At 37.9% G+C, this 26910-nt stretch overlaps 1 protein-coding gene and 1 long non-coding RNA gene across 7 annotated transcripts in view; one reads left to right on the top strand and one right to left on the bottom strand.

Moving 5' to 3' along the window:
* Positions 1 to 26910, bottom strand: part of DTNBP1 (dystrobrevin binding protein 1) — a 54213-nt gene that overhangs the window by 3074 nt on the left and 24229 nt on the right. For 3 of the 4 annotated variants that reach the window (XM_083360677.1, XM_083360676.1, XM_083360675.1), the window contains exons 7-9: positions 22415 to 22437; positions 7224 to 7379; positions 5364 to 5507 (exon numbers count right to left, since the gene is read on the bottom strand). In XM_083360677.1, the coding sequence (XP_083216803.1) occupies positions 5364 to 5507; positions 7224 to 7379; positions 22415 to 22437 (323 nt within the window). Of the gene's footprint in view, positions 1 to 4403; positions 4479 to 5363; positions 5508 to 7223; positions 7380 to 22414; positions 22438 to 26910 lie in introns of those variants that run through there. The other variant, XM_083360678.1, reaches the window with a different exon arrangement.
* LOC310639194 lies at positions 161 to 26908 on the top strand. Of its 3 annotated transcripts, none has more exons than XR_014492254.1 (3): positions 161 to 222; positions 25961 to 26018; positions 26478 to 26908. It is a non-coding gene; the product is annotated as an uncharacterized lncRNA (long non-coding RNA). The 3 variants fall into 3 exon arrangements; XR_014492255.1 differs by lacking the exon at positions 161 to 222 and adding an exon at positions 13820 to 13882; XR_014492256.1 differs by lacking the exon at positions 161 to 222 and adding an exon at positions 22466 to 23581.

Here is a 26910-nt window from a genome sequence, read left to right as displayed (position 1 = left end):
GTGGGACAATGGGTGAAAAGTTTCAAAAGCCCTGATTTAGGGCATTCCCAACTTTGTAACAGCTCTTTTGGTGGGAATCTGACATAGCTGGCATGTTCTCCCTAAACTCTCATAGTTTCTGATGTAGCAGATCCCTGAAAAGGAACCTTGAACAGCAAATGGGCCATGCAGATGGGCTAGCTGACTTCTTGGTGATCACTACTTGAAGAACTTGAGCTACAGGTACTTGAACCACATCTGTTCATTTTATGTGCTTTGCAAGAATATGTGTTACAGATTAAAAATATGTATCTTGTACAATATTCTTTTTTTAAAAAATGTAGGAAAAGTAAACGGCAAAAGAATGGGAATAAAGATTATAGTGCTTCTCATTATTTATTTATTTATTTATTATTGGGGCTTATATGCCGCCCTATCTCCCGAAGGACTCAGGGTGGCTAACAACAATAACATACAATAAATACAGAACTTAAGATAAAATTAAAATTAAAGGCCTCTGTACAATAAAATTAAAATTAAAATAAATTAAAAATTAGAGTTAAAAAATTAAAAACATAATTAAAATCCCTGTCAGTCCAGGTCAGCCAGGTGGAAAAGGAGTGTTTTCAGGCCGCGGCGAAAGGACTGGAGATCTGGAGCCATCCGAAGCTCAAGGGGGAGCTGGTTCCACAGGGCTGGCGCTCCCACAGAGAAGGCCCTCCCTCTGGGGGTCGCCAGCCAACATTGTCTAGTCGACGGTACCCTGAGGAGGCCTTCTCTGTGTGAGCGTACTGGGCGATGGGAATTCGTTCTCCGCAGCAGATGGTCCTGCAAGTATCCCGGGCCTAAGCCATGTAGGGCTTTAAAGGTAAGTACCAGCACCTTAAATCTCACCAGGAGGGCAACCGGTAACCAATGCAGCTCACGCAGGAGGGGTGTAATATGGGAGTATCGGGGTGCTCCCATCACTACCCGTGCAGCCGCACTCTGCACCAGCTGAAGCCTCCGGGTGGTCTTTAAGGGCAGCCCCATGTAGAGAGCATTGCAGTAATCTATACGGGAGGTAACAAGTGCGTGGGTGACTGTACGTAGGGCATCTCGGTCCAGAAAGGGGCGCAACTGGCGTACCAGGCGAATCTGGGCAAATGCCCCCCTAGCCACGACTCCAATATGATCTTCAAAACTGAGTCGTGAATCCAGGAGGACACCTAGATTGCGTGCTTTATCAACGGGAGGTAACATCTCTCCTCCTATAACCAAAGATGGAACCTCTTGGACTAAACGAGATGCCGGTACGTAAAGCCACTCAGTCTTGGCTGGGTTGAGCCGGAGCCTGTTCTTTCCCATCCAAATCTGTACCACTTCCAGGCAACGGGACATCACATCGAGGGCCTCACTGGGTTGGTTCGGGGTGGAGATGAAAAGCTGGGTATCATCAGCATATTGATGATACCTCACCCCGAAGCCACGGATGATCTCTCCCAGCAGCTTCATATAGATGTTGAACAGGAGAGGCGAGAGTACTGACCCCTGAGGCATCCCACAACTAAGGGGTCTAGGGGTTGACCTCTGCCCCCCTGCCAACACCGTCTGCGAACGGCCCGAGAGGTAGGAGGAGAACCACCGCAGAACGGTGCCTCCCACTCCCAACCCCTCAAGACGCAGCAAGATACCGTGGTCGATGGTATCGAAAGCCGCTGAGAGATCTAATAGGACCAGGACAGAGGAATAACCCCTATCTCGGGCCCGCCAGAAATCATTCACCAGCGCGACCAATGCCGTCTCCGTGCTATACCCGGGCCTGGAACCCAATTGGTACGGATCCAGATACTCAGTTTTCTCCAGAACCAAAGGGAGCTGCCGTGCCACCACGCTCTCAACGACCTTCGCAAGAAAGCGAAGGTTGGAGACAGGACGGAAGTTATTTAAAATAGCTGGGTCCAATGCAGGTTTCTTAAGGAGGGGCCTTACCACCGCCTCTTTCAAGGCGGCAGGGAAGTACCCTTCACTTAGTGAGGCATTGATAACTGCTAGGATCCAGCCTCGTGTAACCTCCCGAGAGGCACAGACCAGCCAGGAGGGACACGGGTCCAACAAACACGTGGCGGCACTTAATTTCCCCATGATCCTGTCCACTTCATCCGGAGTCACAGGATCAAACTCTTCACAAATGTTCTCGGCCAAACTCATCGTTTTCCTCTCGTCAGATACTGCCCAGTCAGAGTCCAGACCAGCCCGAATCTGAGCAATTTTGTCCACCAGATATTTACTAAATTCCTCAGCCCGTCCTCGTAAGGGGTCCTCTCCCGTCCCTTGATTTAAAAGGGAGCGGACCACCGTAAACAGGGCGGCCGGGCGGTTATCTGCGGACGCAATGAGGGTGAAGTAAGCGCGCTTTGCCACCTCCATTGCCACAAGATAAGATCTAGAAAAGGATCTTAACTGTGTTTGGTCAGACTCGGACCGACTGGTTCTCCAAATGCTCTCTAGGCCCCTTCTCCGGCGTTTCATCTCCCGCAGGTCCTTGGAGAACCAAGGAGCGAGCCAGGACCTGCGCCGGGTCAGAGGCCGCAAAGGCACAACGCGGTCGAGAGCCTCTGAGGCAGCCTGTTGCCAGGCATTAACTAAGGACTCGACCGGGCTGTGGGAGAGGGAGGTAGGAATCAATCCAAGTGCCATCTGGAACTTATCTGGGTCCATCAGGCGCCTGGGGCAGAACCATCTGGTTGGTTCCGCCTCCTGACAATGGGGGGGTGACGTGACGGAGGCCCAACCGCAGGAGATAATGGTCTGTCCATGAAAGGGGTTGAGATGTTGGAGTAACCCCCCCCCCAGACCATTAAGCCATTGCCCAGAGATAAAAATAAGATCAGGTGTGTTTCCCCCCTCGTGCGTCGGGTCCTGAATAATTTGGGTCAGGTCCATGGCCATCATGGAAGCCATGAACTCTCGGGCCACCTCCGATGTACCGCCCAGGGAAGGCAGATTAAAATCTCCCAGAACCATAAGTCTGGGAAATTCAACTGCCAATCCCGAGAGGGCGTCAAGTAGCCTGGGCAAAGCCGTTGCTGCGCAGCTTGGAGAGAAGTATGAAAGTAGCAGGCCCAACTGACCACCAGGACCCCACCTTAAGAGGAGGGAGTCACATCCATCTATCTGAGGGGCAGTGGCCTCCCGTGGAGGGAGGGTCTCTCTAATAATGATCGCCACGCCACCTCCCCTACCCTGAGCCTGAGGTTGATGTAGCACACGGAAACCTGGAGGGCATAGATCAATCAGAGGGACCCCTCCCTCTGGGCTCAACCAAGTTTCTGTGATGCATGCCAGGTTTGCGTCTTCCTCCTCGATCAAATCATGGATGAGGGGAGCTTTATTCACAACAGACCTGGCATTTAAATAGATCAGCCTAAGCTCAGGTGTCTGCCCTCCCCCTTCCCCGGGAGGGCAGGTGAGAGCCAGAGGATCGGAGCGCGCCACAGCTCGAAAACAAAATTATCTGTTCTCCAATTGTATTTCGTATTTTAAAAAAAGAAATGGTCTTATTGTATATTATGGGAAGTTATTATTGCTAGTGAACCAGCTTAAAAAAAAACCTTTCTTCAAATCTTTTTTAAATGATGAAAAGAAAAGGAAGATAGTTTTCATAAAGGGAGGCCTCTGGCCAAATCTTTTATGTGATTCCCCTACAGAGCAATCGGAGGACCTCTGTTGGTGTCCATTAGGTCCATATTTATTTATTTATTTTATAAATCGGAACAATCTAATTTCTTGAGAGAAATGTTCTAGTTCTCTACATGTGTGCCAAAAGCATCCTTGTCTCAGGAGTCTGAACTCCGTAGAGTGGAATCTTCACTTTTTGCCTTGTGGCTCCCTTAACAATATTTGATAAATACTAGGGCTTACACAGACTTTGGATTTGCAGGGAAAGAAATGTTTCAGATCTTCACATACATTAGCACCCTTCAGCTAATGTAATTAAATCAAACTACATATTTTTCAGAATGTGGAAAGTTGCTGCTGCTTCAGGTAGTGGCTAGCAAATACTATGAGAAAGCCCTGCGCACTCTGAAGCACATCCAGAGCTTTGTAACACTAACAAGGTCTTTCCTCAGAACTCTTTTTATCAATGCAACGTGAACACGGAGGACAGATTCTAAAATAGCATTCTGCTGTAGAAATGCAAAATGATTTAAATGTAGTTTCCAGTAGCTAGCTTGCTATCTTGGAATTGCCTCGATATCAGAGAGCCTTCTTCTGAATATATTATGATAAGACTATTATACATCTTGCTAGAAAAAACCAGTTTCCTAAGATTCCTTACTAACTGACGTGTTAATGTGACTCAGCTGCAGCTGTGTATCTTACTATATTATGATATGCAAAACAAACTTATTTAAACCTTTTAAGCCAAATTATGTAGCTCACCCAAAGAACTTTTACGACTCCCTTCTGCTGTCAAGACAGGTAACTCAAATGATTACATACAATGTACCCAAATTCTGTAGGAGGTACGAAGATAACAGGATCAAAAAGCTGGCTTTTTGTAATATCTCGCATAAAATTAGTTTATTTCTTTATATAAAAGTATCAGCGCTGCTAACATCGGATGTTCTTGCTTTGATAACATAGGGAGATGCAGCCTTTTTAGATGACAATGGGGGAGGAGGAGGAATGTAATGGGAGTTAGTTAGACATAACAATTCAGGGGCTTTTGAAACATGAGATGATAAAGAAATGGTGGGTTGGAGAACTGGAGGGAAAGCCTGCATTTCAAACTAATTGGAGAATGTGATTTATGACTGTTAATCAGAGGAGGGAATTGTGCTTTGATACTATGTGTTTAGGGGAGGGGAATTCAGATTTTGGCTTCGACCATGTAGGTGCCGAAGCTGTGCTACTCATATAAAAAGATTCTTTAAGGTAAAAATGCCTTGAAGTACTTTGAAGAGTTTCATTTGTCGGAACCATGACAAAAAGTGCATTTGTTTGTGTGTGATTCTGACCTTGCTGTAATTGGGTTGCTATGTTAATACTGGCTTTGCATCTGGCTTATTTTAATAATGCTAGTCTCAACTAGCGTCCAAATGAATTGGGGGCTCTGGATTTTACAGCTCATTTCCTATTATCTAACATGCTGCCAGCAGAAAACTTAAACCCATGATGCTGTGTAGGTATAATGGGTGTTCTCAGATAGCCTAAGTGAGACCCCCTAAGAGAGCCTCTTCTAAGCCAATACAATAGTATTACATCAAGTAGCCTTGCATCTAGTACATGCTTTGATTACAAGAAAAAATATCTCTTTGATTTAAAACTAATCTATCCCACCAGAAAGAGTCAATTAGCTCTACTGTGTTTGTTCATTTAATACAATGAGAAACACCTACCTATCATTGCAGATAGCAAAGAATTATCCTCTGCTCCAGAATTAAGAAAGACATCTAAGGCTTCTTGATCAGACATATCCACGAGGTCCATTTGTTCCAATGTGTCCACATTCACTTCCATGGAAGACATGCTCCCTATTGGCTCTGAAATTAGAAAAAAAATAAATCATCAAATTTATCCATATTTAGGCCTTCATGGTTGTAAAATTAAAATTTTACCCCCATTTTCTCTCTGCGCCTAAAAGGATGAATCAGGACTTACGAGTTTCAGAAAAATAGTTTGGAGTAACAATTGATTTGAAACCTTTTATAAAGAGTTATGTTTCTTAGAAGTTTCTAACACTGAGACAAATAAAATGTAATTATAATTAAATGATTACAAGGAGATTATAGCTATCAAATTCCATAATAGAAAGATTCTATGTTTCCCAGAATGTTCCCTCTCTCTTTCCTTAAAGGCATTCCTCATGTTCTAGAAGTATAATCAATGATCCAGACTTATAGAAAGCCAATCACTCTCAGGATTAGACATTCCAGGAAACAACAGAATATTCCACCAAGGTCTGCACATTCCTGGTCCCATTTTCCACTAACTAATAGAACTACTGAGTAACTTTTCTATCAATCTGTTTTACATTCCAGAAATTTCATGTATAGCATAACAACAAAGTCGCTGGAACATCATCCAAAATTGTGAAGGGGCCAAATCGGTTACCCTAGGACAGGGGTGTCAAACTGCCGGCCCGCAGGCCGGACGCATCATGACGAAACCACGCCCACCCCATTGCCAGCAATGGGGAAAAAGCTCCAATACATCGCGCGATGTCACGAGTTTGACATGTCTGCCCTAGGAGAAAGAAAAAAAACCGGCATGGTCTGGTATAGAAAGTAAAGGAGAAAAGGGAATAGGGATTGGTATAAGGTTAAGTCGTGGATTAGGACTGGGTGACTTTAGGCCAGAAATAAACATCCTTCAAGGCAGAATATTAATTCTTAAGGAAAGACACAGAATTATATATGCTGCTAAAAAGACAGGAAGTCTCTCTCTCTCTCTCTTGTGCGATCCAAATGAAGCAGAACAAAGCAAAGCTCAGAGCAGATATAAGAATATTTTTTTGTACAGTGTTTCATTAAATAATGCAATTAATCAATTCAGGAAACAACAATGCCCACAGCTTCCATAAAAAGGTAATGTAATGCAAATATGAATATCTTGTTACAGAAGTTACTTGGAGATACCAAAGACCATAGTCATCACAGTAACAGTTACATGGGGGAGCTCAAGGAAGAGCCCTGTGTGTTCACATCCTGCTAATGGGTTCTCCCATTAGGGAGAAGCAGAACATGCTCTATTCTTCTTTATTTATTTGGTTCCTTTGGGGCAGAGCAGATTTCTGATTAACTTTTTCTCTTGATGAGAAGCAAGACACAAGTTATGCTTCAGCTGTACTTTCTGCCATCTAGCTCACTGATTTGCAAGAGAATAGTTAAACAGGAGACGTAAGCTGTAACTTCTCTGTTTAAAGGTTGAATGGTTCAATATATTAATTCTTGCTTCCCAGATGAACAACGGTCACATTGGCTGCTCTAGTCTTAGAACTAGAGCAAAGGCGTAAGACAGAACACCCGGGGTTTTTTTTATTCTGATTATACTTAGTACCAACTAGTCATTTCTTGAAAAGGAGTACCCTTGAGCACATCACTCATTCTAATCTTTTTGAGTAAGACTGTATGTGTGGAAGACATAAAAAGAGTACAAAATCCAGTGGAATGTTGGGGCGGCTCAGTGAGTCTGTGCTTTGTGATTTAGCTGGAGAGATATTTACCTGGAGTCTTAAACCGAAAGGTTTCAATACTTGCCCCGTCTTTCAGCTATCTGCAGATAGCCTGTGGTGAGGTACTGTTCCATGTCCTGCTGGAAAGCTTCTTCGAAGAATTTCTGCCGCTCCTTTAGCTTCATTTCCTGGGTGTGCTCCATGTCCAGCACTTTCTGAACATGCTCTGTGTCAAGTTCAGCTGAAACAGGGAAATAAAGGAAATACTGTTATTTTAGCACTTAAAGAAGCATTTTTATACACAACTGTATCTCAGTAAATCATGAAATTAAAATCAGAAATATTATAAAGCAAATCGTTGTGTCTCAGGTTTTGAAATTTCTTAATTATCCAAGACTAAATTCAGTGCTAGCTAGAAAAACAATTCAATATCAAATAAGTCAGTATCAAGACTTTTTTAATACAGAAATTCATAGTACATCATAGTAGGTAATCTCTTACTGCATTCTTTGCAATGATTTATTTTCCCCAAACTTTGAAATGTATGTATTAAACAGGTTCTGCCCCTTATAGTCTTCTTAAAACATAAAGCTCAAAAAAAAATCCCCAAATGCCAGCAATAGCCACTTTTGGATATCATAAAGTCATCAGCAATATCTCTTATAATCCTTAGACAAAGTAGAAAATCCTAAAGTAGCTCTTAAAAAGTTCCCTACTCCACTGAATAGGAGCCCTTCTCAGCCAAGGACATCAGCATTTAGGTAACAGATTTTGTGTTTTGCTTTTGTTCCATTTGCCTCTGTTTCTACTTAAGACAAAAAGCCCCAAAGCAAATGCTAGACCTATTCTTAAGGAGAGTTGCAATTCTTCTTTTTTTTTTAGAAAAGCCTTACAGATTTCTACATTTTCCCCTAAAACTATCATAATATCTGCTCCCTTCTTTCCATCAGCAGTAAAATAAGATATGGAGTTTGTGCAACCTTTTTGCAATTCCTAAACCTCTCAATCAATCTTGTGCATTCCAATCTTTAAAATGTCATGGGTTACAAGTAAAACTCTTTATTAAATGGCCAGAAAAGACTGATAATCCTTCCCCCTTTGGACCTACTTCCTTAATTGAACTTGCATATAATTTTAATGGACTCGGGAAACAAAGAGTTTTAACATAGATCTAACCTGTAATAGTTACAGTTCTATTCTCAGCTAAAATATACCGTAAAAATATTTAATCCCACAAGAAAAAAGCAGCGGAATATGAAAGTGATACTCTTGAAACTGTTTTTCAACAAAACTGTCACATGAATATAGCATGTCATAAAAAGCACAATATAGCTATCAGATCAAGTTCTAGTATTATATCTAATTTATGGCACAGCAGAGTAGTCTGGGTGCCAGGCTCTTAATCATGTTAGCAATAGACAATCCTGAATAGGATTCACACCATACACACCATGAGTCTCTGTATAAATGGGGCGTAGTATCCTCCCCTCAGTGTGACAATGGGGTCCCATGTCAAACTGTAGATCATATCATGACCAGCTGTAACCTGAGGGCATATACTGGTCCAGTACCTGATCTTTTTTAATATAAATGATGCTACGCTTCAATGATTAGATGGCCTAGACATTGATATTTGAACATAGATCTTTTTAACATTCATATTTTACTGTGCTCTACTAATTTAGATGAAATGTTAATATATATTGCTAGCCCATGTATGCCACATGCTAAATAAATAAATATGGCACATCAACAATTGCTACAAAAATATCTATCAACAACTGCACTATAACTTTTTAATTCATGTTCTACACACCTACTGTATTTACCTAGTTACTGTCAAAAATTTTTTTCAGAGATCATAAGAACACTGAAGTAAATATCTAGGGGTGTTGCACAGAAAATGTGCAAGAACAGCAGAAGGAAACATGGTATTCCAGATAAATTACAGAAAAGATTACAAGCAAAACTCTTTTTACTTAATTTTACTAAAATATACTTGTAAGTGTGGGCAGGGCTTTTTTTCTCATAGAACGCTCAGAACGGAGTTCCGGCACCTTTTTTGGATGAAACCTTGTAGGGTAGACAAGGCGGGTTGTATGACGTGTGAGTTCCGGCACCTTTTTCTATTACAAAAAAAGCACTGAGTGTGGGCATAAAAAGCATCTAGTACTTTATGTGTATTTTTTTAGTTTGACAGTATATAAGCAAGCCTTTTATACTATTAGATACATTGCAATTAAGAGCAAGAATATCAAAGACAATTCCATGATTTCTGTTGCTGTTCCATCAGTAGAGAATATATGTAACTCAGGGTTGAGCTTAGTGCTCTCTGAGTTTGCTTGTTTGCTTGCAGACATTTAATTACCCAACAAGTAACATCACCAGTGCTAATGAGTAGGGTTTTATATGCAGTAGCTTGCCCTACCAGTAATGGTGGAAGTGTGATTTTCTCCTTGGTAGTTTCTTGATTAGGAAATTGTTTACAGCTTGACTGCCCGGTGTTAATCCCTAGAATGAATGTTGGCTGCTGAAAAGGATGTATTTTGGTCTGTTTCCTTAGCTTTTTATTGTCTTTTTAAAAGGACACATTATGTAAATATGCTTTATTTCTGTGTTTATTGATGACTGATCTGTTGAAATGGCCTAGCTTCCAGAAATTCCCTAGCTTTTTTGAATTCTAGGATGTTCACAATTTCCCAGTTCAAACTATGGTCCATGTTGGTGAGATTAAGAAGTGTTGATCGTGTCCTCTTGATTGCTAGTGGGTGTTCATAGTTGGTGCTCTGCTCTTCTGCCTGTCTGTCCTGCATAGTGGCTGTTTCAGTCCTATCTTGTAGATGACTCCGGTTTTTTGTTTCGTTTTGTCTTGGGCTCCTGAGTCTTTTACTTTACCTAAGATGCTTTGGGAGATTTTAGTTGGTTTGTGTCCTATACTGATGGGTGATGCTATATGGTTATAATAGTCTGGCTGTTGATTCTGAGTTGTTCTGATCTTTGCTAGTGTTAACCTTTTCATAACTTATATTAACTGTGCTATAGTGGTTTACATGGTCAGACAATTTGGATAAAGTTGTGTGAGTATCCACTTTGCTGGAAGATGTTGTATAGGTGATCTGTTTCCTTTTTCTGATGTTCTGGGTTGCTGCAGTGCATTTGTACATGCCTGAATGTTAATACTCATTCAGACAAGTGTAAACACACTATATTTATTAAAATGTTTATATTTATTCAGTATTAAATGTAAGAAATGGTCTAATACATAATGAAGGAAATAATACTGAAATAAAGGAAAATGTTAAGGAATATAAAGGCCAAAACCAAAGCCATGATCCTGCAATTCTAAACTCATTAAGTAAGGACTCAGGTCTAAATTTTGTATTTAAAAAAGCATTTTAAATTAATAATTAGAAAGAAATCCAATTGTAGTATGAAATACAAGTTATACAAAATATAAACATGGATATAGACAAAGAGCCTGGCTATTGTCCAAAGGCTTTCCTTGTGTTAAAGCAATGTATCCTGTGCTACTTAACAGAATACATGACCTTTTTCAGAGAACATCTGGACCCATGGCAATGAAATTTAGCTTTTTTAAAAGAAGCACTTGGAATTACTGAGTTCCTACACTTTCTCTCATAAAGGTTGCAGCATCTTGCAAAATAATGAACCAACTCTGCATTTCTGAAGATTTACTAGCAACATAACATATTCTACTAGTAGCTAAACAGTAGCAATCAGTTCTATCAAAGAAGTGCAAATGTTTTTCTAATCAATACAAACAAGTCTTGCAATCTTGTTGAAATGAGATTTCTCCACAGTCTATATAGAAAGACAATCTGCCTGTTTAGAGTAGTAATTAACGTCAGCTCAAGATGTCAGCCTGTACTTTCCATGTTCACAATGATAAGGCATTTTTCCTCTTCAGTAACGTTTCTCAGCTGCGCATTTTGGAGAAAAGAATATTATGATCCTCCAAGGAAGATAAAAAACAAGGACTGGCAAAAAAAATAAACTTTTACAAATGGGGATGAGGAAATTTTGGAGACAAGATCTATATCATTTTTCCTCATTTCTCTTTTAATCTATACTGTATAGATGAATGCACTTCAACACATAATATGAATTCCGGATTCTATGCAAGCATCTATACAAAGTTCAACTGCTATATTCAACATAAAGGTAACAGAGGTTTCAATTTTTTGCCTATATCCCTCCTATAACCAAAGCAATCAAGAAATAAAAACACTATTTATAAAGATTTTCTGCCCTGTACTTCAGTTTAAGACAATGGAGAAACCAGTGCAAATAATTAATGCTGGGCCATACAAAGAAAAGTTGGGAAAATACTTATTATGAAACATTAAGATGATTGGAAATTATCACTGAAAATCCCTGCTTCTATTACAAATTATTTGCAATTACAGACTCTTAAAATTGTATCAAAGTTGACAAGACAGGATCTATCCACTATAGCACGGGTGTCAAACTCGATCGTGTCACGTGATGTATCGTGACATATTGCAACGCTTTTTGCCTTTGTGGAGCCGGGGTGGGTGTGACACATCCGGCTGCGGGCCGCCAGTTTAACACCCCTGCATTATAACATGGTTGTCAGCCTTTTGGCTTGCCTGGGAAGCATTGAGTGAAGAGAAATTGTCTTGGGTCACATATAAAATATATAATAGAATGTATATGAATTTCCTTTATTTCTTTATATTTTTTAATATGTGGGGCCACATTATTAGATGTCCAGGGCCTCATACAGCCCATGAGACTTAGACACAAAGCCAGCTGGGTGTCCTTGGGTCAATCACTCTCTTGTAGTCCAATGAAGAGGGCAAGGGCAAACCATTTCTGAAAGCATTACCAAGAAAAGTGCAGGCACCAGGAGTCAACATTGACTTGAAGTCACAAAATATTAACAATGTCACATTAGAACAGTCTCATATTTATGCATTACATTTGTTAGCCATGCACAAAATATTGCATACAGCTGAATACAGAATTCTGTGCAAATGGAACAAACAGGATTGTGCAGTTTATTATTTCTCTTAATTCTGTATAGAAACCAAGTAATCCATTAGTGAAGGGAAACAAACTTTAGGAATGGAGCTCTCTGAATTCTTCTGCCAGCCCACAAGAGCATAATTGGTGTGCATAAGGGTGATTACCGTATTTTCCGGCATATAAGACGACCCCCCAACTTTTGAGATGATTTTCAAGATTTTTCGTCTTATACGCCGGAAAATCAGTGAGCCCGGGAAGGCACGCCCTCCCCTCTCACTGTGGAGGAAGCAGGGCAGGCTGGCATCTGGTGGGAGCCGGCAGGGCAGTCCTGCGCACATGCACGCTCCCCGGCTCCTAAGGAGTCCTCAGGGAGCCATGGCAGGCGCCTCACGCTCTTCCCTCTTGAGGAAGCATCGGCGGAGCCGTCCGGCGTCGGGCGGGAGCCGGCAGGGCAGTCCTGCGCACGCGCGCGCTCCCCGGCTGTTAAGGAGCACTTATATTATATTTGATGAAGTTGATATTATTTTTATAAAATTCCTGCTTAGTAAAAATAGTAATAATAGTTTTATTTTTCATATTCCAATAACTAGGCATAGTAGAAAATGGTAAAATATTATGTCAAGAAAGGAATACAGTAACTTACTACAACTCAATTAAAGATCACAACTAACACATGGTTCAGCTGCTAATTTAAACTGTATAAAACACTTTCTGGAAAACACAAGACGTTTGACAGCCCAGGAGCAGTCTAAGGAATTCTCATGGTGAAAACTCTAGCAAGTGTTTATAAATGCCCTGGTTTGATTGTTCAATTTATTGTGCATCTTTTCCAGCATTCTTTCAGGGAGGAGGGATTGATGGTACAGGTTGATACCAAGCCAAGTATTGAAAAAGCATTATAATTCAGTTCCAAAGTTATTTAAACCACAGAATACAGTAACTTTTCCTTTGAAACCTCAATGGAGAAAACTCCTGAGAATACCACAGCCAAGAAAACAAACAAATGGAACTTCAAACAAATCAACCCAAAGTTCTCATTCAAAGCACAAATTACCAAGCTCAAATTTGGACACATTATGTGAAAACCTAGCTTTCTGGAGAAAACTGCAATGCTGGGAAAGGCAGAAGTTTTTCTTAAAAAAAGGATGAGAACTAGCAGCAGCAAAATGGATGGATTCAACTACAGAGGTGATGGGGGCACCATTGGGAAATCTAAGGCAGGGGTATCAAACTGCCAGCCCACGGGCCGGACGCATCATCAGGAAACCACGCTCACCCCATTGCCGCCAATGGAGAAAAAGCTCTTGATACGTCGCGCGATGTCATGTGACGTCACAAGTTTGACATGTCTGATCTAAGGAAACAAGTGAGGAAAGATTACCATGAAGGTAATCTACCTGTGTGGTTGCTCAGAGTCAACACTGACATAATGGCACTTAATCTTTTGATATATACACATACCGCACAAGCTTCTCCCTCCCACCTCAAGGTATCAGCTTAAAATCTCTTTTAGATATATGGTATTGTCTTTAAATAGAACAACACTGCAATTTTGACACTGGAGTGCCTCTTTTTTTAAAAAAAAAATAATATTGCTATTAAGGCATAGTGTAATTGTTCCTTCCCAGTACCTTGTAACAATCCTTCCGCTTTGTTGTTTTTCAGCCTTCTTCTAAAGATGGTTTATCTACAGTAGAATTAAACTTGAGTCCAGAAGGAACCAAACTATAAGCTGTATGTATCGATGCAAAACCCTTCCTCCAAACCAGACTTTTGACAGTTATCAAGCCTGCGTCCTCCCAACTACAACTCACATTAGGGAGAGCAACTGGTGAAAGTTTGCTTCCCTTAACCTGTCTCACATTAAAAGTGTTAGGATAGCAAGTCTTTTGTCTCTTACCTGACACAGAGAACAGGGACTCGTCATTGGGTCAGTGCAATTTATACTGACATGCTTTCTGTCAATTCAAGTAATGAATTGTTGACAGTATTTTATTTTATTTATTTATTTTAATCTCATTTATATCCCGCCCTTCTCCGAAGACTCAGGGCGGCTTACAATTTAAAGCACAAATCAATGTGATTAGCAATAGCCTTCATTCTATGTATATACCTGCTTATTAGGGTTTTCAGCCCCATCTCAAGCGGCATTATTACAAAGTCAGCTTATTGCCCCCAACAATCTGGGTCCTCATTTTACCTACCTCGGAAGGATGGAAGGCTGAGTCAACCTTGAGCCTGGTGGGATAATGAATGTTGACTGGCTGTAAGCCTTCCCTCACAGAAAGCACTGAAATATATTATGTAATAGTACCCACTGTATCATTATCTGCATATGTTATGAACCCTCACAAAAAAGTATAGAAATTAATATGGTGTTATATGGGATGCGGTGGCTTAGTGGGTTAGGACGCTGAGCTTGTCGATCAGAAGATCGGCAGTTTGGCGGGTCGAATCCCGAGTGCCGCGTAGCACAGTGAGCACCTGTTACTCGTCCCAGCTTCTGCCAACCTAGCAGTTCGAAAGCACGTAAAAATGCAAGTAGAAAAATAGGGACCACTACGGTTGGAAGGTAACAGCGTTCCGTGCGCCTTTGGCGTCTAGTCATGCCGGCCACATGACCACAGAGACATCCTCGGACAAGCGCTGGCTCTTTGGCTTTGAAATGGAGATGAGCACCAGCCCCTAGTCAGAAATGACTAGCACGCATGTGCGGGGGAACCTTTACCTTATATGCACAGAGTTCTCAACCTACCCACTTTCTTCAGGCATCATGCAATCATAATTGACATAGTTTCTGGCATTTCAAACTTGTTTGTATCTGTAACGTAGTATAGAAGCACTGGGATCAAGCATCTGTGCTAAATATTTAATAAAGTTTATTAAACTTTCAGCATGCTTTTACAATTCATACTTTAGAAGCATGTCCAAATTGGATCTAAAAGTGATGGTATAATTGGAATGTATCCACCAGGTTCTCCAGCTTTAGCTTTCATTTCTCTAATGTAAGACCATGTATCTCTAACAATATATTGTTGTGCCCTCTAAAACATGTATGGACAGAAATCAGAAAGGATCACACTCCATTTTGATTTAAAAAAAACTATCCTATCTAATAATCAGAGCATGATTAAGTCCAGATTGTCAGTAAAAGAGTTGAATTTGTTTTATTCATTATACAGTTTTTGCAGCAATTGCAAAGAACACTTAAAATAAGATGTAATTTTGAGCATTTCCAATGGGCTACATTATAGTTCTATGGTTAGATCATATCTGAAACTAGCATCTACTTATAGGCACTGCATTTTATCAAAGAGACCCAGAGAATTTGATGCAGATTCAGAAGGATGGTAAGGAATCTGGAAGTCAAGCCCCAAGAATAATAATTAACAGAATTGCCATGTGTAACATCCAAAGGACATACAGAACAATATCTACGAAGATCTAGAAGTCTGTTACATGCAAGGGTGGGTGGTAGTGTTCTCTTGTGAAATCAAGAGTAGAACAAGAAACTAAGAATTCACATCAAAATAGATGCTCTAGCTGAATATTGGGAGGAGATTTATTCTGTAGGAACTGTTAAACAGCAAATTTGCTAAGATTATATTTGCCCCTCTTTGATTGGAGGTCAAATTTCCATCTCCCAGTTGACCACATGAACTAGACAAATGATGACAGTCAGTGTAAGCCCTTTCTAGGTGTTCTGGCCTTCCCCTTGGTTGCTTGAGAAAATACTTCTTTCTGCTCAAGTAGCTTTTGAATATTCATTCTAACAGAGCATTTTGTCCAGTGAAGTACTAAATTTGTATATATTTCAATTCTACATTTTAGACTAAGAACACTTTCCTATTGGCTTACCCCACCCAAACAATAGTCTTTTTTGAAATGAGCAGCATACACCACATTAATAAATAACTAAGTATATACCACATAACAGTTTGACTTCTGCTACATAAAACGCTATGATGAAACTAAAAAAAGAAAATCTAAATTATTCAGGAATAATTCAAAATGTGACTTTTGTCATGAGAAAATTTGCCAGTACTGTATGCTTAAGTGATTAAATAATTCATGCTAAATTATTTTTGTATTTTGAAATTACACCATCAAAGGCCATTAAAAAAAACCCTGAGGAAGTCTATACGTTTATTGCTCGATAGCTGTTACCTGAAAATGCTATCCACTATAGTATTGATTGCATTAAAATATTCTCTACAGAAGGATGACATATCCAGCTTAGGTCAACCTTTAGACTTGCTTATGCATTTATAAAAATGTATCTTTTTTAATGATCCCATTCCAACAGATCACTTGAAAGGCAATTCTGACTGTGGTTCAGGTCTGACCATGGGAGGAAATATTCATTTACAAAACGAAGGACTTTTCTAGCACTGTATTTAACACAAAAACCACTATGAGAAGCAAACATTTCATTTCATATACCATGTTGCCAGGAAAAATGGTTTCAAGTAATTTTGCAGCTACTAAATCCAAAAGAGCCCTCCAGCCATGCTCCTCCTACCAAAGCATACTAAAACAATGCCATTAAGTGGCCTTAAAATACAATTTAAGAGAAACAGATTACTGATTATTGGGTCCAGTACAGTTCTGTAATGAATCAGTCATGTCTAGCACTAATAATATTTTCCTTACATAACTATTAAGCAGATCTTATTTCACATACAGTAATACAAATTTATATTAATACACAACTTGCATCATGATTAGCCTAGATTTTTGGTTGTTCTGCTAATGAAATTCACTTCATCATTAAGGAACCCTCTTTTTCCTTTATTACACATTTTTTTTCATTTTATTCAGCTTAGCTACATAAAACCAATGTCTAATGTCAGATTACAGGCTACAATTAAGGCAGTTTTTAAAAGCTTAAAAATATATTTACAATTTAAATTGGAGTCTAACACTAACTTAATAAATGGCAAGCTTTCACACAATTTAATAAACTTTCACCTATGAGAATTACTCTTGATTATTTGCCATGGTTCCTGAAGAAAACATAACAGAAGGAATGGGCAAATAATCAGAACCACAATACTGGTCAAGTGAAACATCCAATTACCGAGCAGCTCCAGTGATGTGCATCTTCCCCAATATAAAAAAGAAGAACGATTCTATATATCCACTCTGTCTTCTCAAAAAATGATATACCATTTTTCAATTAATCATTCATATAAGAGGAAGACTTACAATCCCCCTTCCTTCGAGTCCTGCTCCCAAGCTGAAAGCAAGCTGCTATGAGCTGTAGTATCAGAGAACATACCACATTCTGTGGAAGAAAGGGGTGAAAATACAGTCCTAAAGAATGTGTGTTCTTTCAGCTACCTCTAGCTTAGCAAAATATAACACTGTTCAACTTAAACGACTGCTGAATAGGTATTAGTTTCAAAAACTATTTATTTTGCTTTTATCTTTTAAAATTATCAGTAATTATGGTTTTTTTAATAACCCTACCAGGAAAAATTATGAACTAGTCTTAACAGGAGAGCATTTTCCCCTTTTGCATGTATATAAGCAACAAAAATGCACTGTGTTAAATAAATAGCAAGATTCAACGTTAAAATCCAGAATTTGTTTTAATCTAATGGGAGCAACAGATATTAACATTCTTTTTTTTTTTTTGGTTAGCTACGCAACGTGAGCTTTCTGAGTCTTTTTTTCAAAAAGGAAAGTTACCAAAACATTTTATGTAGGAATACTCAGAAAAAAAGCCATCACTCCTAAAAAGACTTTCCAGAAAATGAGTGTCATTAACTAAAAATGCCAAGTTCCTAGTAGTTGCCCAAATAAAGAGCAGGATCTCATTGTTAAATAGAGCTTATCAGAATATTTGTGGAAAAAGCCTTTTGTAAATCCTTTTAAACAGGAAAAAATAATATTCCCACATTTAAAATTGTTTTTTAAATACGTGCTCCAATTCTACACTTAAGTAATTATACATGGAGGTTCCAAACATGAATTACAATTATAATGTCACAATTGTTTCTATTAATTAAATTGAAATATTAACTAACATTTTAAGGGTCCTTTTTTATTAAGAATATCACTTTTTTTGCCAGTGTATCATAGTGGAGATACAGATTTCATAATATATACAGGACAGAAAATAAGTGATACTGTTATGGAGCTTTTCCAAAAGATTCTTGGCTCCTAAACCTTAAAAAACAAAATATGAGATAAATTTCCTAAGCATTCATATTGTTAAGAATAAAATACAAGAAAGCTAGACTTTATAGGGTGTATGATAAATTCTTTAGCTGACAGTTTAATCTATTCAAGTGATTAAGCAGTAGAAGGCAATTTTAATCAGTAATGATGAGTTAGAGATATTGGTTTCCTGAGGTTAATTTGGTTTTCATGTATTAACATACTCAATGAAATACAAAATGTTGAAAAGTCTCATTTCAAATAACAACTGACAGCTTCTGTTAAATTAAGTTGTTCCATTTACTTCAGAATCTCAAAAAAACCCCTCAGAAATCTTTTGGTAATATGCATTTAATCAACTGTTTGATTTTCAATCACCACAGAGTTTGTGTCATGTAAAACTAACAAATATATTATGGCATTAGCTTTCATGAACTACAGTCCACTTTATAGGGTGCAGGAACTGTTATAGTGCATTACACACTATATAATACTGATGAAACAAACATGATATACAAAATGGAGATGAATGCTTATGCACAAAATGGTCATGGAGATGTGGAATTACTGCTAAATAAGGCAAAAGGCTATTGATAGAATAGAATCAGGATGATTATTTTGCAAGTGAAAGAAGTGCCTTTTAAAGCAAGGGGTTTTTCTCCACTATTTCAATTATTAAGTTACTTTCAAAAGGACAATCATAGCAAAAACACAACTAACAATTATACTGGCAAAAATGGCAGCAAATGAAGGTAAAATATAGTTAGCTTCATTTTGTTTTACAGTTCAGAAAGATGAAGCATAAAAGACTACATTAGGCAGGATAAAGATATTAGCAGTTAAAATATTTGTAAGCAGCAGCTAAAGAGGAGCCTGAGAATTAAAGAAATACAAATGTCAGTTTGCTAAATAAATATTACAAAAATTAATTCTCAGAGAAACTTTCAGATATCAACATTTAAAAATGCATCTGAATGTTATGAAATGAGAACTATTATTATAAACCATGATACGTCCCTGGTGATAATGATTTTGATGTCTGTTATTTTGTGGAGTATAAGGATCGGTACCAGAAGTAAAAGCCTATTCTTCACTCAAACACAGACACAGACACAAAGTATGTTCAAGAAAGCTTTTACCACTTGGATAGTCATTAAAATACACAATCATAATTTAGAAATCCTAAATACACTTTTATGAACCTGATGACAAATTATAATTAGACTCAGCTTGTAAGTCTGGCAAGAGCAGGATAATTATCAGCTACCGGTATCATTAAGAAAGAAATAATATAACAGCAAGAATCAGCTAGGAAACTGCTGCCACTTTTCAATAACGGTGCCAATTAAATTCAACAGGAGGTAGATAAAAGATGTTCAAAGACCACATGCAGACTACTAGGGCTGTCCAAGTCTAAAACAGTTGAGATTTATATATCAAGCAGATTTGTATCATTGCTACTTCAGACTCTGGAGAGAAATAAATAATCAAGAACACAGAATCATCTTTCGCCAAAATTTTAATCCTAACAACTGGTATCAACCAGATCCTATCTCTTTCCACTCTTCGGATCCTGAATTGACACATTTTCCCCTGAGACTTAAAGCGTGATATTACTGTGTGTAGATGAGCTGAGTACTGCTGGAGTGCCAAAGTATATAAACACAGTCCTTGAGAGTAGCAAATTCTTAGCTAGACCATAAAGGCATATAAAGTAAAAGGGGTTAGTTCACTAGAAACAATTTTCAGGATCTCCCACCTGGTTGCCTCATATCCAGAACCCACAAAACTTACTCCGCTTACTTGGAGCTCTTGACTTGGTCTGAAATGAAATCATGTTTTTCACCTAATCTAAGTACAGTGCATTATTTCTGCACTTGCTTTACATAAAAGACTGGAATAATCTTTTGTCTGCAGTGTTGCTGGGAACTTATTTGTATGCTCAGTCTTGGTCAGTTCAACTCCTCTCTCTCTCCTTGCACAGGATTCTGATTTATGAGAACCTTTATTTAATCCTCTGTATAATCTTCAAATGAACATCAGCATAATACTTGATCCCACAGGGCTATTCCTTGCGTAACAGCAGAATTGCATAATAGTGGAAATAGACAAGATTTTTTTGATTTTACGGGTATTCATGCCGGTACTGTACTCCCAAAGAGAAGGCAATTTTGGATAGCAAACATTCCCCTGGATAATAGTGGGAAAAAGTCATCCTTTTCTAATGGGAAATGCCTTTGTCAATTTTTTAAAAAAATAGTGTTACTATTTATTGCTTTACTCTTTTATTGTTTTTATTCATTTTTTTTAATTATTGTAAAGCCACCTAGAGTTGCCTGGCAAGATGGGTGGCATGTAAGTTTAATTAATTCATTTAAAACTGGGTAAGAATTAAAATCTCTTGTCAAAATGCAATAAATTTCATTTTAACAGATTCATTGGAGGAAAGGGGTGTTCAATATTCCAAACTTTCAGCAAACAAACAGCAGGAATACAAACAGCACAACTAGAATGAAATTTGGTTCGCTAAAGTTCAAAAACTTTAAAAAAAGCTTTACTGCAAACAGCTAATTTGAATATATAAGTATAAACTGCATGAAAATACTTCTGATAAATGCTACCTTTCAGCAATCATTTTATTCTTCAAAATGAAAGTATAACATTAAATCATATTAATATCCAGCAATACAGAATCAGATTTACTTTCTCATTGCCCATCATAATTGTTATACCAATTCCTATCAAGTTCTAAACTAAAATTTCATGTATAACATGCTATATATTGAAGTTAGATTATATTGGCTATTTTAAAGTAAAATCAGTCACTTATTAAAGGGAAATATTATGTAGCAATTCCTAATAATTGTTAAAGTTATATAATTTTTTTTTTGCAAAATTATACACTTTCTCCCAAAAATTTTACACTAATAGTACAGCAAAAACCAAATATTCTATATAACTTAAATCCTGATACAATAGACATTCCATAGAGCATAACAGTCTCCCTCCCTATTGACATGTACACAAAATGAATTCGACATTCAAGACCAGCCAATGTGCTTATGTCTCATCTTTATTTACGTGATTCCCTCTGATGGCACATAACACAAGCTTTTACACTCACCAATGATCTACTTTAAAGTAATTGAACAAGAACTCATTTAGTGATCATTCAAAGTTATGACAGCACCAAACACAGAGACTTGTAATTGTGGCCTTCATAGCAGCCTGATGGTCATGTGATTGTGATTCATTATGACTGCACTGTTGCACAGTTACATGATCACCATTTGAAATCTTCATTGCAGGCTTCTGACAAGCAAAGTCAATGGGAAAGTTGGCGGGAGGTTGCAAAAGACAATCACATGACCATAGGACTGTGACTTTCACTGTTAAGCAATGGCAACTGGAAGTACCACAACTTCCATCATAAATCGGTACAATTATGTGATGTCGTGCTTTACAACTGCATTATTTAGCCAACAGTTGCCAGTCCCAATTACTATCATTAAACAAAAACTATCTGTATTACCAAGATCTCCATTGCAACTATCAGGATAACATACAGCAAGTGAGTCTGATCAAGATCAGTTTGTTTCATGGTAGCTACAGCTGAAGCAAGCAAACTTATAATGAAAGTGGTATAGATCTTATTTATTACTGGCATCAAACAGCACTTAGACTTATATACCACTTCACACTGCTTTACAGCCCTCTGTAAGCAGTTTACAAAGTCAGTATATTGCCCCCAACAATCTGGGTCCTCGGGAAGGATGGAAGGCTAAATCAACCTTGAGCCAGCGAGACTCGAATTGCCAAACTGCTGGCAGCCAGCAGTCAGCAGAAGTAGCCTGCAGTACTGCATTCTAACCACTGCGCCAGCTCTTCAAAGGAAGTTATATACTTGTATTTTTACTCTCCTGGTCACTTACCTATTCCTGGTACAAGCCTGAAATTTGCTTGAAAAAATCTTTCAATCTTTTGGAGCAGATATGAGGGGGGAGGAAGAGTAAGTATGTATACTGCTGGCAGATGCTCTTGCACTGGGGACACATTATACAGTATTTGAGATTTAGAATTGACAACAACAATTATAAATACCTTTGAAGATTTCAAGTTCTTTCCTGAAAAAGAAAAACATAATGTATGTCAGAGATTGAACATAACTTGGTTATATTTGCAGATAACATTCTTTTATTTCCAAACCCCATATTATTGTTCCAGCATAGATGCAAAACATGGATGCCATTAGCAAAATAGCAGGATAGTCTATTAACTAGCTGAAATTGAAATTGATGCCAATAGGTGGGAATTTGGTTACTCATTTATTTAAAGACTATAAATTCCATATTTGTAGCGAATCAATATTTAGATATGAATATAACTCATTCAGTTTGATGTTTGTTTCACTTAGCCTATTACAGTTTCATAGTAAATAAAACATTCTCATACGTACATTAAAAATTCAAACCTTACCAAAGTACATCCTGAACAGTTGGCATTTTTAAAACCTACTCTCTATACTAGAAATATACATAGATATATATTCTTAGTATAAGAACAGAATATTTTTCATTTGAGACAAACAGATACTAATCATGGAATTTACCTGAAGCTATAGAGAATATCAAAAGGTATATTCAGGAGTAGAAAGTAATTTACTCTACAGTACATTTAGCTAAGCTGTGGGAGATATCCAGGCCAAATCAAACAAGCAGGCAATAATGTACTAATGAATCAGAAAAGGCAGAGCTAATTTCATCATTAATAAATTTCATTAATTACTTAATTAGTAACTAGTTTCAGCTTAATTTCCTCAGCACTGAGGTGACTTTGAAAGTTACAAGTTCAATTACCCAAAAGAATAAAAAACAGAAATAAATCAGAAAGAATGAAGAATCCCAAAGGTTTGCAACACAAAAGAGAAAAGCAGAGAGGTGTTCAGTAATGGAGACACCAATTTAACAATCTGAGAAAGTGGAGGGAAATAAGAACAGTCATGAAAACGTGACTAGTCAACAATCAATCTTACTGAAGGTCAAAAATATACTGAAAAGGATATTTGGATATTGACAACAAAAATGCTGAGAAAATATATCAGTGGATTGCAAAAAAAAAAGTCCCTTTCAATTTATTTTCCTATATTCTGCATAGGCATGATTTGATCTATGGCCCCTGTAAAGGCCATGATGAGAATCTCTGCTGAATTGTGTAGCAGAGTTTGAGAAAAATCCCAAGCTCCCTCTGAATCTGCACTGAGTCTATCAGGTACGTGGGGCAGGATGACTGAAAAGGTTATACCTATCTGTAGCGGGGGGGGGGAGAGCAGCTGTGGAGAATTCTAGATCAAGAGAGAGTGGTCCATCCATACCAGGGTACTAATGGTAATGTTCCTGAAATTTAAATCATGCACCACTGCCCAGAAGCAAATACCAGAGATAACGTGTGAGTAAGGCCATGAATAAGTTGGGCCATGTCCATGGCTCCTATGCTATCTTGGGCAAGGAGCTCAGAGAAGGCTGATTGGAGTCTCCCAACATCATAAAACTGGGGAACTCCCCCAGACAAAGATGCTGCTAAAGAGGGCAACTGAGCAGCAATCCCCACTGATCCTTATGGCCCAGCCTCACAAAAAGGGTTTCACATCCAGCAATGTCTGGAACAGGGCCCCTAATGGCCACCAAGACAACAGCCACTACACCCGCCCTGGAATCACAGTTCCATTCCTGAAATCCAGGAGGACACAATATATGGGAACCACATAATATGTATGGTATGATAAGAGCATATAATTACTTAATTAATTCAGTTTGAGCTCTTATTTTAATTCCTTACAGAAATAAAAAAAGAAATAAGGCTGGAAAATTTATATTGTAAACAGAACTCAAAAAAATGATGACCCTATTGCTCAATAAGTTGTATTCTTTCCCTTTTTTCAAAAAGTTAATTTAAATATTGATAAACAGTATACTAAGGTAGGGAGAAAGAGTGGATAATTGGCTTGTACCCAAGGAAACACTACACCATTAATAATTGCACATGACTTGAAAGGTTGAATAAATCACATCAATCCAAAACATAACATCTGGAGGAATCCCAAATCAAAACCTGTCTGAAACCTTCCAAGAAAACATTGCTGCTAGTTTCTATGATGAATTATAGCAAGAATATTTGTTAAAAATCTGATACTATTTGGTACTATCAGTGCCCTCATTCATGGAATTGTGATGAGCAGTATAAAAATTTGATAAATAAAAAATAAAAATTATTACATTTACTTGACTCTCAGAGACTCTGGGAATTTTATATCTATATAGATGTTCCACAATTAGATGTTCCACAATTAGATAAATAAATTATAATTTACAATCCAAAGTAAAATCTTAATAATGATATTTTCAAAGAAATAGATCTATAATTAAAATACTAACTTTGTCCATCTTGGGAATAATGATATCTGTTACAATAAAACTAAAGAGTAGGATTTATTTGAAAGAAAAATAACTTTCAATAACTTTTGACAAAAATAACTTTTCAATAAAATAACAAAAATAATTTTTCAATAAAATAGAAAAAAATCCCAATATTCTTTTTTATAAAAACCTACTGGAAAATCATCAGGGCCAGAAATCTTCCATGATTTCAAAAGATTTAATTACGATAACAACAGAGCCTTGGTGGAGCAGTGGGCTAATGCCTCCTTAAGTAACACCAGCTGCCTGCAATTAGTGCAGGTTCGAGTCCCACCAGGCTCAAGGTTGACTCAGCCTTCCATCCTTCCGAGGTAGGTAAAATTAAGACCCAGATTGTTGGGGGCAATAAGCTGACTTTGTAAAAATGCCGCTTGGGGGCCCCCGAAAGCCCTAATAAGCAGGCATATACATAGAATGAAGGCTATTGCTAAGCACATTGATTTGTGCTTCTTAGATTGTAAGCCGCCCTGAGTCTTCGAAGAAGAGTGGGATATAAATGGGATTAAAAAAAAAATTCTTGAAACAAAAGAAAAGTAAAATTCATTTCCTAGCTTTGGGCTAACTGTGGTAACCTTGGTTGCTATACAGAAAGTATATACCTCATCTTTTACTGATGAAAAACTTAACTGTTGTGGTTTGTTTTACTTCACTTTAGATATTTATTTGTCAAATTGTTCCCAAGATGCAAAAGGAATGAACAATTAAAAAAAAACTCTTATACATAAGCTGTTTGAATGATTAGTGATGCCAGAGGCAGACTTCTAGTTTGTTCTTCAGTCCTAAGGCAACTAAGCAATCAAAGCCAACGATTCCTGGCAATTTTGCCTTCATTGGAGAGTTCTTAGTGCTTTCTGATTGGTTGTTTTCTGGCAAATGAAACATGCACTGATGATGTTACCTAGTTTGGTAATGAAACGTCTGCCAGAAAACAACCAAGCTCAGAGAACACCTCAATTTAGTCCCGAACTACAAATATTCCTTTCCTTCAATATCCAATGAATAAGCTAAACTGCTCTTCTGGGAGACAGGATATGTCACTTATCAATTATTCTTGACTCTATCTAATGGTCAGGGATTATAGTTCTAATTTAATATATCAAGGGAAAACTAGATTATATATTATTTTGTAATGGACCAATTGAGCTGATAAAAACCTTTGCGTTTTTTAATACAGGTAGTCCATGACCTCAATGGAGACCAAAATTTATGTTGCTAAGCGAGATGTTTGTTAAGTGAGTTTTGCCCCATTTTACGACCTTTCTTGCCACCACTGTTAAATGAATCACTGCAGTTGCTTAGTTAACTTATCAGAAAGTGCAAAATGTGACCTGGGGACACTGCAACTATCATAAATATGAACCAGTTGCCAAGCATCCAAATGTCGATCACATAACCATGGGGATGCTGCAATGGTTGTAAGGGTGGAAAACGGTCATAAATCACTTTTTTCGGTGCTGTTGCAACTTCAAACGGTCACTAAACATATGGCTGTAAGTCAAAGACTAACTGTACTCTTTAATATTCTTATCTGATAACTACTTACCTTCTATGACACAACTTTGTAAGGCCTCTAATTCATCTAATTAATTTATAGCCAAATATTTTTGAAGGTATCTTTTAAAAATCAAAACTCTAGTTACAATTAAATGATCATGGATTCCTTTGTGATCAATTGTTTCAATTCCTAACAGCTATTCATCTTACAATTATTTGCAAACGGGAAATAAGATACTCTTGATTTTCTTGAGAGAAAAGTGACAACCTGAACAACAAATTTAACATTTCAGGTCCAAAAAAAGCTGGTCTCTCCTATTGCAAGAGGTTTTTTTTTCTTCTGTACTAAGAAAATGTGACAGATCAGGAGACTGATGAATAAAGGATGAAGTCCTACAACAAAAACATTTCTTTTTAATGTCTACTTAGTAAAAACGGAAGCATGTTCACTCAGAAGAAAGTTCCAGTTACTCCTACTCTAAATTTTAATAATTTTCCATGAAGAATGCTACATTTGTGAAAATATTTGCAATCTTAAGATAAAAAGTTAAACGTTTGCTTACACATAAGATAGAAAGGATTCTGTGAGTAAATAAAATATATTCAAATTTACCATTTATATATTCAAAC

Source organism: Vipera ursinii (assembly GCF_947247035.1).
Source record: "Vipera ursinii genome assembly, chromosome: 3".
NCBI lineage: Eukaryota > Metazoa > Chordata > Lepidosauria > Squamata > Viperidae > Vipera > Vipera ursinii.
The sequence above is the reverse complement of the archived record's forward strand: the minus strand, read 5'-3'. Positions and strand labels throughout refer to the sequence as shown.